The 18,520-nt window shown below is 37.0% G+C and overlaps 1 protein-coding gene across 4 annotated transcripts in view; it reads left to right on the forward strand.

The window, feature by feature from the left end:
• SLC41A2 (solute carrier family 41 member 2) overlaps window positions 1-18,520 on the forward strand; it is a 57,995-nt gene that overhangs the window by 22,123 nt on the left and 17,352 nt on the right. For all 4 annotated transcript variants that reach the window (XM_035565498.2, XM_035565490.2, XM_035565507.2 and 1 more), the window contains 2 exons: window positions 8,768-8,915; window positions 9,491-9,570. In XM_035565498.2, the coding sequence (XP_035421391.1) occupies window positions 8,768-8,915; window positions 9,491-9,570 (228 nt within the window). The remainder of the gene's footprint in view (window positions 1-8,767; window positions 8,916-9,490; window positions 9,571-18,520) is intronic.

An 18,520-nucleotide genomic window follows, 5' to 3' on the forward strand; every position in this document is an offset into this window, starting at 1 on the left:
AGATTACTGAACAAGGTTCATTGCCACAAGATGAATTCTAAAAATGAATATGGCAATAATTATTATCATTAAAAACATGCTTGTATTTTGGCAAATGTAGTGAAATGCTTGATTGTCAGAGAAAGAGATATGAGTTTGGAAAATGAGAAAGAGGAACTTGAAAATCAATCTTTTTTTTCCTGTTTCTTCATATCCTCCTCTATTCCTCATGAAGAAACAAAAAGTATGAGAACATCTTCTTGCAGGAGGAAAAGACTGTTCAGAAAAATATTTAAAATTAAATTATTATTGAAGCTAACTCCTTCCAGAGAAACAATTTAAAGTATATTGTACTTTAAAATATATAACTATAGGCAATTATAGTACAATATAGCACAGGCCAAATTTTGTACTGTTCGTGATAGTTTTACCAGACATGTTGACATCACTGCATATATTCTTTACATCTGTGCTCATTTTTCAAGCCTTTTTCAGTTAAAAAAATGAGCTGTTTTGTGTAGATATTACAACATCAATCAGAAAAGGTATGTAAATAAGTTTCAAGCTACCTTGGAGTGACTTACCATTTTGTTTCTTCACTTTCAACTTACAATTCTATATTTTTAGTATTTGATTTATCATATTTTAAACGTGTTGACATGTCATCTTAAATGCATCGCATGTGCAATACATCCATTTTTAATATTTTATAAATTTTTGTTAAAACTTAAATTGTACTGTGTATTTAATAACTATATTTTAATGTATTTTTAACCTATATTCTAATAAAATAACTTACTTCTCAAATACCTCCTTTAAATACTGCTTTTAAAGAAGCTTATAGTCTTATAGTGAAAAGCAAAAGACTTTTAACTTTTTTTTTCTTTTTTTCTTTTTTTCTGGTGAGGAAAACAGCAGAGAAACACCTATTTGCATAAAATGCGGTGTCTGCTGCTAATGCTAGGGCTGGGATAATAACTAATTTAGCTCACTAAAGTTTGTTTTTCTAGACTTATTGCTATGCCCCAAATTCCTACTAGAATATAGGTTAGGGTTATTCCACCTAAAAGAGATTTCAGGTCCCTGCAGTTGATACGGTTGATTGGACAAAATTGGTTCAAAATTAGAACAAGTGCTGGTCAGTGAAGTGCCAGGGAAGCTGGTATAGCGGCTGGATGGAAGGCAGCAGAGAGCTGGCCAGGATTACTGGAAGTCACGTACTACCTATCTGGGTAGCTGTGGAGTTGGCAGAAGATGCCAAACTTGGGTTAGCACTAAGATTAGATTGGGGCTAGGATTATGGCTAAATTTCTTCTTGCCAGGGCAGTGCCTGATTTAGAGTCATTAATGTTGGATTTAGGCTTTAATTTTCAGCTAGTATCCAAATGAAGTTTCTTAGATACTTGTGCTACATAGGCCAAACTTTATTTTGTCTTTTAAAATTCTACTATGCAAAATACTTTATAATGAATGTACCAGTGATGTTTAGTTTGTTTCCTAAAGCTTTTCCTTCCAAATATTAGTTTTGGAACATTGTAATGTTCTCTGTAAAATCGCTTAAGTTGAATCCAGAGACGCAAATACAGTAAGTGAGCAATAGTGATTCTTACTGTTTTTAAACACCTTCTTCTACTCTTCCATTTTTTTCAGTTCTGGTTACAGGAAAAACCTAGTTAGGTGCACTGGTATGGCACACAATTGGATTTTAATAGCAGCTACATTTGTCATTTGCATGTAAACAATGTATGTCATTTTGTGCATATAACTAGTATTGCTTCCTGTGCTTTACATAAATTTTGCACAGTATGTTTCTTATTTTTAAAAATTAAATAATTACTACTAATGTTTCAGTTTCTCCTAAAACATTATTTCTTCTTAAAAACCACCACCATCACCAGCACCATAAACAAAAAACAACAACAAAAACTCAAACTCAAAAAGAAGATAGTGAAAGAAACTTGGACTTTCTTCTTTCTTCTTTTCATATCTATTTAGAAATTTACATTTCTAGTTACAGGTGACCTAAAGTCTCTCAGAGGAGTAACATAAAAAGTGTGGCCAGCTTGAATTGGTCCTTTGCTAATTTTACAGCTGGACACTCACATTGTAGCAAGCCACTGCCACTGAAAAGCAGATCACGCACACACGTAGGAGGAAGGAGTAGTGCTCTCAAGTATTCTTATAAGAGTTACTCCCACTTTTCTTTCTGTATGGTCTTCTGGAAATGCTTCTCTTTTGGTGATATGTATGTAATTATCTAGTTACCGCTAAAATAATGGTTTCTGCTCTTTACATTTGTTCTATGCCTTTGTATTTTCTTCTCTTCAGAAACAGAGAGTCTTTCTGAAGTAAGAACAAACCACAAAGCCCTTGCAAATGTGTGGTTTCTAAGATGTAGCTGAACTATGAAACAGTAACAAGGAAGATAAGATTGTAGTAGCTTCAGCTCAGGAGAAGTATATAAAGCCGTGAAAGGCAGGGAAGAGGCATTCAGAAGATGATCAGACAACAATGTTTTGTTTTGTTTTGTTTTGTTTACAAAAGTTACAGGAACTTTTTCACACAATATATGATTGGGATGTGAAAATTACTGCCAGCATAAATTAAGAGGACCAAAGTGATTAAAAAACAAACAAAAAAAAAACACTATTTGGATAAATTAATCAGAGAAGAATCTATGGAGGAGTATTGAAGAGAAAGATGCAGCTAGAAAGTAGAGTGATGAAATCCCATCCCTGAGGCAAAGAGTAGCAGAAGAGGCAGAACATCACTGTAAACGTGCCATTTTCTTACCATCTTTCCGCAAGCCTTAACCATTGGCTGTGGTCAGAAACAGGATGCTGGACTAGATGAGACTCTTGGCTTCACTCAGCACAGATGTCCTTATGTTCTTTCTGCCACTTCCCTGCTTTCTCAGAAGTAGAGCAACAAGCGTAGAGGGAATGTTATAAGGAAGTACACGGTTTATGAGCTAGTAGTGACGCGGGTTGAGCCCACCTCTGAACTGTCTTCTGAATGCAATAGTTTCCTCTACAATTTACTAGCCTAATTACTCAAATATACCAACAAAGAGGGAAGGCTCTGGCTCTATGCACGGGAAAAGTTTTCAAATAATAGGCCAGAAAGGGTGAAATTATTTATTTAAAAGTTTTCTGCTTGTTTATAACGGAGCTGTACAGCAGGTGCTTCATGGCATGCCCAGAAGAGGCAAGGAAAAAGGATGGTAGCATACTTACCTAGGTTAGGGACATATCAAGCATCTTGTTTGTCCACCATCATATATACAATCTCTTAAAAAAATCATTTGACTGTTTCAAAAATAAGGGCAAACCCATCAGAGCCGGGGATTTGAATGGCACCAGGTTAACAGCTCTGTCTTAATGCCCTGAAAAGGACTGTATCTGCACTTCTAAATTACTCCATGAATTGCATCCTCAGAGATAATCTAATCGTTTTCCTTCCTGAGACAATTATTGTAAACTAACTTGTCCTTTAAATGCTGAAGCCAATTGAATCCTTTAGCTAATTCGTGGCGAGTCCTCGATAGCCAGTCCTTCAGCACGCATTAAAAAAAAATGAAGAAAAACTTCCACATTTTTGAGCGTTGCACTTAGAACCATTTAAACACACCCCTTAACATTACGACGCCTTCCAGGCCTGTGTTAAACATCTCGTTGAACAGTGAAAGGGCGGCGAGAGTTTCTCTGAGAGGAAAACCCTTTTCCCCCGGCTCCGTGTCACAGCGGCGGCCCGCCGGCCGCTAGGGGGCTCTCCAGGCCCGCCGACGGCAGCGGGGCGCCCGCCCCGGCTCTGACAGAAAAACCCCACTGCTCGCCCCCTGTAACGCTGCGAGGGCCTTGTTTCATGCTATCCTCTTCTCCTCACGGAGCGGGGATTAAATGCATGCCGGCGTCTCTCAGATGTCCTCGGATCTAGTTTGAGAAGCCAGACGGCGGGATCCCCCATCGTTACTAATTTTGCCTCTGACATAGTACATTTCCCGTTCACACCTAGAGGTTGTGTTGTTTTCAGAGGCACCACACCAAACAGTACACCACAGTAGACACCCTGCATAAGCAGCAAAATGTTAACCATCTGAGTTCCCCAATTGCTTGTTTGACTGCTGTCAGTGTTTTTACCACAGGAATGAGGGCTTTAAATAATTGAAGATCAGTAAGGACTTGGTTGGAAGCCTTGTTTCTTCCCTCCCTCCTTCCTTTTTGATTTAAGGTCACAGTCAGGAGTTCATTAAAGAGTTATTGAGTGTTTTTAGGAGTTGATTTTGCAGTGTTGGATGTTACAAACTCTATAGCAGAGCCACCAGAACAGGCCAAGCAAATTTCCTCCTGCCATGTAAGGTAAACAGCACAAAGCTGTCAAAAGTGGCGTGAAATGAGTCCCAAAAGGAGAGTCATTTATTCCCTTTTCCCCCTCTCAAGCTATTGTAGAATAAATTTACTTTTTCTATGGATTATATATAAATAGGATGATGGCCCAACCTTCCTCAAAAGATGCATCTTGAGGTTAGTCTTTTAAGATTCAAGTAAATTGTTCTGCCAGCAGAGTCTCCCCTAGCTAAAGGAAAGTCCTTTCTGAGAGTTAGACTGGAGCTGAGCAGTTTCATTGGGTCTGCAGGGAACTGGAATCTATCATAGCTCACTTGTGGCAGTTTCTGTGATACGTTTCGAAACTATTAATGGCTTCTCCAGTTCTGGTTTTAATTAAACTTAATAGATGGGAAGTCGAATATAAAGTTCTATTAGGGAACAGCTGCCTTAAGCTTCAATTTTACATGATCTTTGCCTTAAAACATGGGTAGGGTGAATTTCAGTTGTGTAGGCTAAAACCTGTAAATTGATTAATAAATATACCTGATTTCCTCCTTGTTTAGCAGCATGGGGGTGACTGATGCCCTATTTATTTGTTATTCCCTCTAGCACTTTTTTTTTTTTTAATCAAGGAATCCCAATGAAGCACTAGAATATTATCATAGCAAACATTTATTTTTTTTTAAAGAATCTAAGCTCTGGCCTCATCTTGCCCTTGAAGATTCCCCACTCCTGAGAACCACTCGTGACTTTTGTCCTTTTCAGAAAAATTTGTGACACAGTCTTGTAACAATGGGTAGCTTTTATAATCTGGTTTATGTCCAACTCCATTTAAAAGCCTCGGGTATAAAACCTATTTTGTAAGTTGTCTCTGATTTTTCTGCATGGTAAAGTTAAGACACTTGTACATATTAAAATATTGAAAAACAAGGCCAAAAAATAACTCTTCTCACTTGTTGTTGACTCAGAGGAACAAACTTAAGCCACTGCTGAGTATTGTTGAAAGTCATGCCTTAGTATGTAACAAAACCACCAGTTGCTTTTCTTTCATGTTGTCTTTTATATCACTACACACCTTTTTTTTTTTTTACTGCTGTAAAATATCTATTCACTCTCTTGAAAGTTCATCCAACTTTTGCTTTGTTTGCTGTAAAAATGACAGCTTGCGTTACATTGTATAGATACACTTCTTTTTTTTTCATTAGCTGCTGTTCACTAATTGAAAGTATGTTGACTTCGACTAGTGAAAGGACTGAAAATCATCCATGGGTTAATTGTGTTTTCTAAGGCTTGTAAAGCTGCCCTTGCTACTGGCTGCTTGCTGAGTTCTGAAATAGTACAGTCCTGTTGCACTGCACATATAAATTGTATTTATTTTGGTTATAGTTCATGAATCATTATACACTAGCAAGACTGTCTTCTCATTTTTTTCTTTTTTCATTTTTTAAAACATCTTACAAAACATTTATGTGGCAGGATGATATATGCATACATATATTTTATATTTCACTTATTTATAAGCTGCTTATTAAATATCTCTTGGTTAGTATTTATTGCTCATTTGCTGGACTGGTTTCTGTTTTATCTTTGTGCTTGCGTTTTTTTGTTTGTTTGTTTGTTTTTTCCCCAGAAGAAAGGAATTATACAATGTATTTTACTTTGAGTAGAAGAATGCTTATTTTTAGTGTTCTTTGTAATTCCTGGACTATATTTTTGGACTGGTTCTCCGTGCTTGGAGACTGCTGCTGATAGTTAAATACCCTCTTTTCTCATGAACATGTTCTAACAAGTTATTTAAGTTGTTATTGGGATTAAAAAAGAAATTGTAGTAAAATGCCATACCTTTTTGAACTTTAATTTCCTTTCTTGTGTTGGTAAAAATCTCATAATCACAGAATCAAATGGTTGAGGTTGGAAGGGACCCCTGGAGATTATCTAGTCCAACATCCCTGCAGGGTCCCTAGAACACATTACCCAAGCTTGCGTCCAGACAGCTTTTGAATAACTCCAGGGAAGGAGACTCCACAACCTCTCTGGGCAATCTGTTCCACATACACATTGATCAGATCCCCCCTGAGCCCTCTCTTTTGCAGGCTGAAGAGTCCCAGCTTCCTCAGCCTTTCCTCAGATGACAGATGCTCCAGTCCCTTCATCATTTTAGTAGCCCTTCGCTGGACTCACTCCAAAACTTCATGTCTCTCTTGTACGGGGGAGCCCGGAACTGGACACAGCACTCCAGGTGAAGCCTCACCAGGGCTGAGTAGAGGGCGAGGATCACCTCCCTTGACCTGCTGGCAATGCTCTTCCTGATGCAGCCCAGGATACCACTGACCACAAGGGAATATTGTTGGCTCATGGTCAAGTTGTTGTCCACTGGGACCCCCCAACCCCTTCTCCTCAGAGCTCCTTTCCAGCAGATCAGCTCCCAGCCTGTACTGGTGCATGGGGTTATTCATCCCCAGGTGGAGGACCCTGCACTTGCCTTTGTTGAATTCCAAGAGTTTCTTCTCTGCCCATCTCTCCAGCCTGTTGAGATCCTTTTGAGCGGCTGATAGTCTGATGTATCAGCCACTCCTCCCAGTTTAGTATCATCAGCACACTTGCTGAGGGGGCACTCTATCCCTTCATCTAAGTCACTGATGAGTAAGTTAAACAATACTGCACCCAGTATTGACCCCAGGGGACACTGCTAGCTACTGCCCCTGCCACTGATCTCACTGATCTCTGAGACCTGCCATTCAGCCAGTTCTCAGACAGAACATACATAGAGGGAGTGAGAGTAAGTAGCAGGAACATAATGTGATTAACATCTTAAAAAGAAAAAAAAAAAGAGAGAAAAAGAAGGAAGTCTCAAAGTTTTACGTAAATAGATACAGAATGAATGATACCATTCCATAGGACCCACTGCAGTACGCACAGGGATCTTTCTTCATTGCAAGTGGAGGGAAGAATGCATTTACTTGGGCAGCAAGTAGTGGTCCACATGACAAAAAGTTCAAAAACTTTACATCAATACATTTTTCTCTTATAAGCTTGATTAAAAAAAAACTGTAATTATCAAATAAGGGAGTCATGTATTATGTGTACTCTTTTGAGTCAGACCTTTTCACATTAAACACCTCTTAGTTCACAGGAGTTAAAATGACAAAAAAAAAAAAGGCACCACAATGGAAGGAGATAATATACTATAGAGTAGTTAGAAAAGGAAAGGAAAAATTACTTCTCTTTTGGGTTTTGTCTCATTCTCATTCTGATAGCTTTCTACTTTTAGCTTACAGAGTGATAGGAATCTTAGGCTCTTTTCTGCTGGCTCTGCTGCAGAGGTTGTTACCAGTCAATGCAGAAGGATCGTAACTTCTAAGAACACTACAGCAATTCTTTCAGGAGTAATTTTAGCTGTTCTCCATCCCTCCACCAAGATAACATCAAAGTAGTAATTGCTTGAACTTGCAGACTTTGTAATAAGCCATAATGCTTGGGTAGGATGTTTTTATATATACTGGATATTCTTCTTTGTTCAAGTGTTTATGCACTCTACATGAACTACTTCAACCTGTTTATTTAAAATATATTTTGCATTGAGTTGTCCAAATTCTGAAAGTTTAAACAAAATGTGTTTATTATTAAATACACTGCCACATTTCTCATAAAATTAAATGTATGTAAATGCGAGCTGTTTGTGTAAGTTATATGTGTATTTGCCACAGTTGAATTGGATCACTGTGAGAGTTTCTCAGTGGATGGGACTGTATGACTGAACTAATCTGAAAAATATTATTCTTTCTGGAGGCAGCCCTTTGCATTATTAGTTTTGTTTTATGATGGTACTCCCTTACTGATATTTGCAATTGTGTTCCTATGAAATATGATGCCATTCTGATGGATAGGTGCAGGCAGCAGAATTGTGGCTGTGAATTTCCAGACTTTCAGACAGGTTATAAAGCAACTGAACTACTGATATAAATGTTTCAGTATTACATATTGTGCCTGCATCATTTTAGATATGCTGTTTCTGGGGAGATTAGCATATTATCTGTGCTTTGGAAAGAGGGAGGTTTACATATGCTACAAATTTATATATAAACAAAATGCATTTTCAATATGTTGTTTCTTTTTTTTTAGCAGACATGTAACAATGTTTTATATTCCACATCTCTATTGCATTTTTATCATCAAGCATCATATAAAAAATGTTTTTAAAAACTTTCGACTTGACACAGATAGTTCTGTCCTTGATGGGATGGGAGAAAGCAATCACAGGTGGCAGATGTTACACCATATTTTTTGATGCAGTAGTTGAAAAGTTAGGTACAGTAGTGCTGGAGACTATTAAAATTCCTCAATTGAATGGTGTAGAACGTAATTTATTTTAGAGTTCTAAATTAGGAATAACTTTTATGAATGTCTGGAAAGCAAAACAGTTATTTTGTTTTTCTGTGTGTTTGTTGTTTTTTTTTTAGAGACATATTACTATGTATCTCCTCTAGTTGGTGCCTTTTTTTTGGCTCTGACTCCTATGGGGATTGTCATAGCTGCCAAACACCCAGCTACCAGAACTGTTCTCCATTCAGGATGGGAGCCTGTTATAACTGCCATGGTTATAAGCAGGTAAGTCTATATGTTTTTGTTTGTCTTGAGGTCTCTCGTCAGTCTGTCTGTATATCTTATATAACACCTGACTGTGCTTGAAAGAAACATTCAAGGAGCCTCTAGAATGCGGAGTGGGAATAAACTTTAACCTTCCAAAAATTACGAAGTTACATAGTTAAATCATAGATGGGAATGAGTGGGGAAGCTAGCAGTAGCCTGTGGAAATGACTGAACAGAGATGTACTGTATCAAATAAAGGAAACAGTGAAGTATTCATCTCCTGCAGCTTCCTATCAAAACTGCACACTGATCTAAGAGGTGATTTAATCAAATGAAAGCTATGAGTCTTAAAAGTCAAGTGATCGTCTGAAATTCTATGGTCTTTGTTATACAAGAAGTCAATTTTAATATCCAAATCAGTAGCTGTAGCAATGTTAGTCTGTAGCGGAGGGCAAAGTAACAGGGGAAAAAAGACGAATTGAGAAGAAAATTGTGGCTTGCAGATATTACAAGATTGAAATTACTAAAAAAGTTTGAAATACTAATTAATGTAGCTGTTTGCCTTATTCTAAACATTGTACTTTGTTTTTCAGTATTGGTGGCCTTATTCTGGACACTACTGTATCTGATCCAAACTTGGTTGGAATTGTTGTTTATACCCCGGTAATTAATGGTAAGACTAAGACAGGATTATATGCTGCTACGTATTGATTGATACACTTTGGTTTGATAAAAGCCTATTAACACCTGAGGAGAGTTCCTTGGTCCTATTTACTGCAGTCATTAAAGCATGTTGGAGAAAGTGAGAAGTATGAGCCTGAAGTATGCATTAAGAAACTGTGAAAATTGAAGAGGTATATTCAAATATTATATGATCAAATGTTATATGGAAATTGATAGGGCTGAGGAAAATTTGGATAATAATTTATTTCAGATGATTTTGTTTTGAATGTCCAAGGGCAAATTTTCAAAATAGCAATTCAATATTTACTTGCGTGTAAGTTTAAGAGCCAACAGGGGTGCTACAGGCAAATTGATTTCTTAAGAAAAATGTATATTGGTTCCCATATTTGTTATGCGTTTTCCAGATGCACAAGAATGTATTCATGATGATTTCATCCATAGTTTTGTCATCTAAGAAAAATAACAAGGCAAATTTTGCATGAACAGATAATATCTTATTAGACTGATGTAGTTATTTGCAAAATGCAAATTTTTAGCTTCTTTTTTGCTACAGTATCATGTGACTGATACATGTTTAGCTTGCAATAATTATAATCACTGGATCTGTTCCCACAATAATGCTCACTAGCTGCTCTTTTCTCCTTTTTTATTTCTACATTTGATTCTGTACATTATTTTGCACTTTTATGCATTGATTTTAAATCAATTTCTCTAACTATCAGGATGATTCTGACTTCAGATTTTTGCTTATCAAGTGTTTTGGCTTATCTTAACTTGGCCTTTGCAAATGCCATTGGGGTATATTCTATTTTGTTTTCTAAGCTATCAATTAAATAAGTTAAAACCACTTGGTTTGCTCATCCGCTTTGATAATAAAAATGTTAATATTGATGCTGGGTTTTGAAACACTTTGCCTCTGATATAATTAACTTCCAAATGTTGCTAGTGGAAATGCGGCATGGGATAGCATCAAAACAATTTGCAACAGTTAAAAGTTGGTATATCTATGGCTGTGCCCATTAGGCAAGCTGTTCTGTTAGAGGAGATAATTGTGTTACTTTGACAGAGGGATGTTCTTGGTAAATTCATGTTAGCTTTTGTTTTGCTGCTCTCATATCTTCTAGATGCTTACAAATTGTCTATTTGGTAATTTGTTCTTATACTTGTCAGGAATATAAATTTTACAAACATACAGATTCCCCAAATCATTCTTTTTGGTCCTTTTTAAATACACATTTTCTGTTTTCCCTATTACAGCCCTCTGGTATTCACTAACCTCTAAGATAATCAGTTTGCAAAAATGATCAGTGATAATTCATGGACTGTTCATCTAGCTCTCTAAGGATGCTCTACATTTAATTTACCCTCAGGCCGTACAGACTTAAACGTACAAGTTTATGATCAGGCATCACCATTTTTTACAAAGGCAGGATACAAAAGGAACTGAGTATTTCAGTCCTCCACACAGCATGCTTCTTTCCCATTAAGCTCTTATATTTCTTTTTAATTTCCTTTAAATATAAGGCATTTCAGTGTTGCCGCTTATGTTCCTTGTTGACTATAAATTCATTTTTACTTTTCAGTCTTTATGCTTTCTTGCCTGAGCCTTTCCTTTATATTCATTCAGGAATGCAAGTACTTGCATCTAATTTTTGTGCGTTTCCATTTTGATTTCCAGATACCTAAAGAGCAGGGCAACCATGTTGATCTTTGACCTCTACTGCTTTACAGCTGAAAGCTTTCTTGTAATAGTCCTCCTCCTTGGTAGCTTGCTTCCTAAGAGAAGAGGATCGTGTTTTCTTTAGAGGCAGGTGCACCCAAAGCTCTTACCAGTGGTACTGCTTTCCTAGATGACATCTCTTGATTAAAAAAGCAAACAATTGTCTGATGATTGCTTTATACTGTTTTCCAGTAGGCTTCTCTCTCTGCTCCAGTACAGTAGTAGAATAGGTCTAGATTTCCTCTATAGATTCTCATGTTCTAGTGTTGCTGCCTACACTGGATACAGGTCTGATGGATACAGGTCTGATGGATACAGGCCTTTCTCAAGACCTCACGCTCTTACCAGATGTTGCGGTGATGATGGTCTTTTACCCTGAAGTAGTTATGAACTGCCCTTGTAAGTGGAACTATGCATCCTGTTCAAGGTTGGTTTCTTTCACAGAAATTGGCTGTAAAAGCTGAATTGCGTGCGTGTTTACATTTTGCCATTTTTAAAAATTTGTAGTTAATGATTGGACTTAAGTAAATCATTTTAATTGCTAGGAATGACAGCTTACTATAAACATGCCTCTAGAGAAAAAGTTAAATGTACCACTTTGTTTCTAATTTTCTTTCATAAGTTTATGAACAGAATTAAGGCAATGTGCATACATTCTTTTGATCTATCTTTAGAGAAAAAGAACTAGCCAAATGCTATACATAGCCATGGATGATTAGCTGACAGGTCAAAAGATCCCCGAAGAATTAGGTAGGCTGAGAGAGGGAAAGCTGGGGCTAAAAGTGGGCTTGTAGCTGTGACAGTCCCACTGTGGTCCTCTGATGATGATTGCTGTGATAATTGCACCACCCCAGTTATAAAAGCTGCCTTCATTTTAAGAAGTTTTGTATTTCTAGGCTGTTCTCAGCCTTCGGCATCTGCCCCCCAAACTACTGTGCAATGCCTGAGAATGTTTTTTTCCATGCTACACCAGGTACCTTACCCCGTTGCTTATTTGGATTTTTCATGCTTAGCTGCTGCTTTTCTTGTTATGCGTAAAGCAATCTTTTCGCAGCTCGCAAGGTTTAAACTTTTTAGTGACTAGTAATGGACCATCATGGAGTTGTTTATAGTCTCCTGTCCGTATATTTCAGCTACTATCCCAGTCTTAAACTCCATGTTGTAATGAGAGTAACTTCATACCATGCGCCATTTTGGAACTCTTAACAAGCTGGCAACAAGCATAATAATAGGCCAAGACTGGAGACTTGTGCTGCTAGCGTAAGGGAAAGCTGGTGCAAGGCCTGTGACCCGTGATCAGCAATAGCAATGCTGCTTTTGCAGTGCCACTGGACAACAACGTAAGCACTAACGAATTCTGGTTTTCCCTCATCCACAAATGAGCAGAGGGGAGTAAGTGTAAGTGTCATATGTGTGTGCTAAACTCCTTACTGCCTAGAATTTGAAATATAGAGGCATTTCTATTGGAAAATATAGAAGAAAATACATTCTGTGTAGAGGATGCAGTGTGCCTGCTTTATGGTACACCACCTGAAAAAGGAAATTGTAGGTAAGTGATTTTTTCGGTTGCTGTTAGATTAGGCTTTCCTGGTTTTCATAATTCTATTGGCTCCTTTTGATTTTGCTGGTCAGTATAGCGTAGAAAACTGGAGTTTAGGAAATCTTTCAGTTAAAAAAATACATCTGTTGACACTCATTTACTAACCAAAGATGTGCTAGGCCACTTAACAGAAAGCTTTTTAAATATGGCTGTTGCAGAAAGCTTTCTTTCCCAGTGCTTTCCTGTCCTCGGAATTATTATTGTAAACATAAGCAGTGAAAGTAGCTGCAAGTTTTCCCAGTCAAAATGGTTTTCAGATGCCTTTTCCTTTCTCCTACTTTGAAGCTTGTTGTTCCTGTGAAACAAGGAAACCTGAAATAAATATTGTAACCTACTGGGATTATGTCCAGCCAAAATCTCAGGACAGTGTGTGTTTGTCCAAGATTTCAAATTGTTGCTGATTTTTTCAGTGCCAGTTGTTGGATATCGTGAAATCCTGGACATTATACACTGCAAAGTCATCAGGTGTTAGGCTTCCTTTGTGCGCCAGTAAGTAGCATTCAATCAGGTCCTGTCTAAGTGGTTTTCATATTCTTAGATGTGGGACAAGTCACTTTCATCTTATATATGTTACAGTTTGGAGCCACATATCTTTTCGTTTAAGAAATATTGGTCTGGAATTTGAACACCCTCAAAGATTCCTACCCCTATTAACAATAACTGCAAATTTTTGCCAAGAATATTAAAATAGTTCTTAAGCAGGCAGGCATTTATAGTCAACTTTAGTGCTGGTGGCCAGAAGTATTTTACAACCAGTTTTCCAGTTTTCCCCTGTTAAACACATTTCTTGAGATGAAGAATTATTTTTAATTCTATGGTTGGTTGGGTTAAATTTTAACTGTGCTTTCTAAAAATAAATAAATCATTTTGTGGTTTTAGCCATTGTGGTACTTTAAATCTAGTTGAAATTTAGATGTTTGTGTTTGATGTACTGAAGTTCTGAAGAAACTAGCTAAAATTCCAGCATGGCTGTGCTTCAGCCTAGATACTCAAAGTTGATCATTATGTTTTCTAATGGAAGAGATATATAAAATTTACAAATCCACTTACAGCATCACAGTTTGTTGAATTTGGCTCAGGAACTGCAATGTGCAAGTAGCTAAGTTCCTTTTGTGCAGAAAAAAAAGATAATGCTTTATACAATTATATGCTTCAGAATAATCAGCTGAAATTAACTGAGATTACTAAATAGAGCCACTTTCCATTTTCCTTGCATGCTTAAAAAAATATTGTGAGATATCTTGTAAGTATTTTTATTTCAAGAGTTACTGCATAGTAAACAACATGTCATTAGATTTCACCCCGTTTTTATGCATTTTGTAGAATGGAGGTTCTACAAATTACTTCTGAAAACAACTGAAAACCAGAAATGGTTTGAAGGCTTCATATAGAAAAACTTGCATTTACAGATGATTTGAAACAAGAGTCCTTAAGGGTAACATAAATCTGTTGTAATATTCCCTACTCTTTGGCTGTACATAGTATTTGATATGTGGAAGAAATAAATGTAGACCAAGGAATATAAAGAACCTGTATGAGAAAATTTAACACAAAACTTAATGAGTGTCTGTTGTCTGGGAGATGAAAGTTAAGCTTATGTAATATATTCCCCAAACCATTTTTTTTTTAAATCTATTAATAGGATAAATTGAAAGACAGACTTTCAGGCTTTTCAGATATCTCTTGCTGTAAATTGTTTCCTTTAGAGAATATGGAAATAAAATACCAGAAAACATTCCCCCTCAAAAAATAAAATGTATTTTTAATAACTTTATGTATTTTAATCTGCTATAGGATAGCTATACTCTCAGCTTTTATACAACAGAGAAGTGCTTTGATTAGAAGACAATCATTGTCTCAGGTGGCTGAGTTTCTGAAATTTTCCTCTGTAAGTTACAAGGGAAGACATTAGTGTACTTCTATGGTATTGGAGCAATTTGTCTGTGTAGGAAATTAATTTTTCTGCATCCTGAATTGCACAGAATATAATAGAATTAGGAGGCACCTATACTGTATGAGATTTATAATTCAGTCTTTATTTTGGAATGAAAACGGAGGAGGATTTTCATTCTGAATATTTAATTCTGACTCATTATTGGGTTATAGTTCTACTACTTTTTAGTTGCTAGTTGTACATGTAAATCTGCATAATCTGTGCTGTTATAGATGTGAGTTCTTTCTTTTAAGTATTTTATTTTTTTACAAGATTTCAGTAATCATTAGTTTTCACATCACAAGTATATCCAGAATATTTTCATTTTTTGACAGTCAAGGAATACTTGTCAATTAAGCATAGGATAAAAATTATTTATGAGCCAAATCAAACCTAAACCACTCAATTTTAAAATGTAATGGTTTGCATATGTAATGTTGTCTTAAAAACTAAAAAAAAAACACCTTAATTGGCACAACTGACTGTATTGCTGTGTATTGTGGTTAGGAGGGTGCAAAGATGAGCATTCTTCTTCGGGAATTTTGTTGGCCTAATTCTACCCTTATATAGGTATTAATAGATTTTTGTCCTATGGCACAAGCTTGCTGGGAACAGCACAGTATTCTGTGACTGATAATGTCTCCCATAGAAGTGAATTTATGAAGACCTTTAATCTCAATGAATTGATGTGCATAAAGTTTGCCACTCTTACAAAGTTATTTGTGTACGCCATCATGCAACTGTTCTTAATAGTCTTGTGAATGGTTATGGTGTTGGTTTTTAAAGCTGAGTACCTAGGCTTTATCTTGTTATCTTGTGCTATCAGTGCTTTCAGGAAGGTAGTTTCCTGCAGGAACCCATCTTCATTTATATATACTTAAGGGGAAAAAAAAAAAAAAAAAAGAAGAATGAGATGGAAACCTACAGGAGAGGAGGTAACTTTATATATAAGGTAGTTGAATGCTGCTTTGCAAAATTCCTCTTGCCTACCATGCAGTTCTCCCCAGTGTTAAACAAGTACCTTAAATTTTTTACCAATTAGTAGTAACATAATTATTCTCATTTTCTGAAATATCTGATTGTAGATTCTGAATCTGACCTGCAAAAATATTAAACACTGATTGATACAAATGAAAACATTCATTGGTGCAAATGAAATCAGTGAAAAGTCTGGTTTAAATACTTAATCAGAACAAAATGACTTAAATATTTCACATTCATTACCAAAAACTGCAAAATGCTCTTTGCAGACAGTATAAAAATATCACTTCACAGGTATATTTTAAAAATAAATGCATTCATGTTTGCAAAGCACTCAGATTTGTAGTGACAAGCACCAATGAAAAGCAGAAGAGAAACTAGTAAGTCTGTATTCAGTCCAGATTTTGAAGAGTGGATATTAAATAAGACTGTGAATCATTCATGATATGCTAAGGGTAAATTAAAGTATCAAAGTGATGTTTAGTCAGGCAATGCATCATGACATTGAATTAGAAGAATTAGAAGTCTGAGAGGAAGACTAGTAATCGTATTATTTTATTGCAACGTAACTTATACCAATTTACCTATGGAGCATTTACAGATAGGTTTCTATAAGATGTAGGGGGCTGTATCTACCATGAACTTGGGCTTTGGAGCACCTTGATTCTGGGTGTCTGGCTGCCTGCAGAGAAGCTAAATCTAGAGCAAGGGGTTCCCAGTAGTGTGTGGAGGATGGTGAGCTAGTTTGGAAGACCACAGGGAAACAAGTACACCTGTGTGCTAAAGATTGAAAGTTAGAGTCCTTTTCTAAGGTTAGATGGAAGCTTCTGTTCTTCAAAAGCAGGAAGCAAGCAGGGTTTGTTCTGTACATTGGAAGCATAGCTGAAATAGTGTTGAGAGGAAGAGCTGGCTTTATTTACTTTTCAATAAAATCACAGAACCAGTTAGGTTGGAAGGGACATTTTGAGATCTAGTCCAAGACCCTTGCTCAAGCATTGTCCTGGATTGTGTCCAGTTGGGTTTTGAATATATCCACAGACGGAGACTCCACAACCTCTCTGGGCAACCTGCTCCAGTGTTTGATCACCCATGTTAAAAATGTGATTTTTTTTTTGTGTGTGTGTGTGTGTGTGTTCAGATGGAATGTCTTGTGCTCCATTTTTTTCTCATTGCCTCTTGCCCTGTCAGCAGGCACTTCTGAGAAGGGCCTGGCTCCCTTGTCTTAATCCCTCCCCTCAGGTATTTAAACACATCAGTAAGATCCCCCTGAGCCTTCTCTGTTCTACAGGCTGAGCAGTCCCAGCTCTCTCAGCCTCTCCTCATATGAAAGATGCTCCAGTTCCTGTGATCCTGTGCTAAACTTGCTCCAGTAGGTCCATATCCTGTACTGCAGAGTTCAGAATTGGGCTCAGTACTTAGATATGACCTCACCAGTACTGAGTACAGACGAAGCATCACCTCCCTCCACCTGCTGTTGATGCTCTTCCTAATGCAGTTGAGGATACCGTTGGCTGCCTTTGCCATGAAGGTACATTGCTGGGTCATGGCCAACTTCTTGTCCTCCAGGACCCCCCGTGTCCTTCTCTGCAGAGCTGCTTTCCAGATAGCCAACTCCCAGCCTGTACAGGTGCACAGGCTTGTTCTTCCCCAGACGCAGGACTTTGCATTTCCCCTCATTGATCTTCCTTTCAGCTCAGCTCTCCAGACTCTCCAGGTCCCTCTGAACGGCAGCACAACCCTCTGGTATGTCAGATATTCCTCCAGTTTTCCCTTGGAAATGGTACCCAAAGTGTGTGGTATAAGATAAGTGGAAAACAACAACATCAAAACCAAACAACCAACCAAAAGCAAAAACAAAAAACACAACACCAGCCTCGTGAATTACCCGGAGCATTAGGTGATCTGAGATGAGTCTGCATCAGCAACACCCAGTCTGCTTCCTTTAACTTCTATGATTGTTTGGTTTTTTAACCTGTAAAATGTTAATAAGAGTAATGAGAGACAGATCTGCTTTGAAATATTCTTTAAGATGCATTGATACAAAGTACTTTTAATGTGGTTTTCAGACTAGCATGGTTACTTCTCTTACTAGAAAAAAAAAATCCTTTTCCAAATAGTGCTTAGTAGAATCATGCCTGTAGGCATACTCACAAATACATGACGTGGTTTTGGCTCTACTTTAAATATGGTTTTGCGTGCTTGTTTTACAAAACAAAAGAACTGTGATAAAAAAAAATAAAATCAGAGGTGGTATTAATTCTTGCTTATCCCTTGACTGACTCAATAACATGATGAGATTTTCAATTTTCTTTTAATGTCGTAAGTCAGCATGATGTCCTTCACACTTCAGCAACACCTATTCTTATTATTGACAAAGTAGCACTCACACTGAAGCTAAACACATCTGCTGTCCTGAGAGGAATGCGGTAACAGTTGCAGGGTTTTACTTTTGAAAGCAATTATTTTCCTCTGTGATACAGTACTCATGAGAATGAACAGTTAGTTTTTGCTATGAAGTATGTGCTACGATGGCTACAATACAATTTCAGGAAACACGTTTTCTCACTTAAATTCATGGAAACAGTCCATATATATGTCTGCAGCGATTTTCATAATATGAGCAGCTACTTAGCACATGAACATTTTATGCATTTAGAAGATGCTCAGAAATGATCAATTTTGTGTATTGACATCTAGTCAACCTA

Source organism: Cygnus atratus, chromosome 1, assembly GCF_013377495.2.
Source record: "Cygnus atratus isolate AKBS03 ecotype Queensland, Australia chromosome 1, CAtr_DNAZoo_HiC_assembly, whole genome shotgun sequence".
Classification (NCBI taxonomy): Eukaryota; Metazoa; Chordata; class Aves; order Anseriformes; family Anatidae; genus Cygnus; species Cygnus atratus.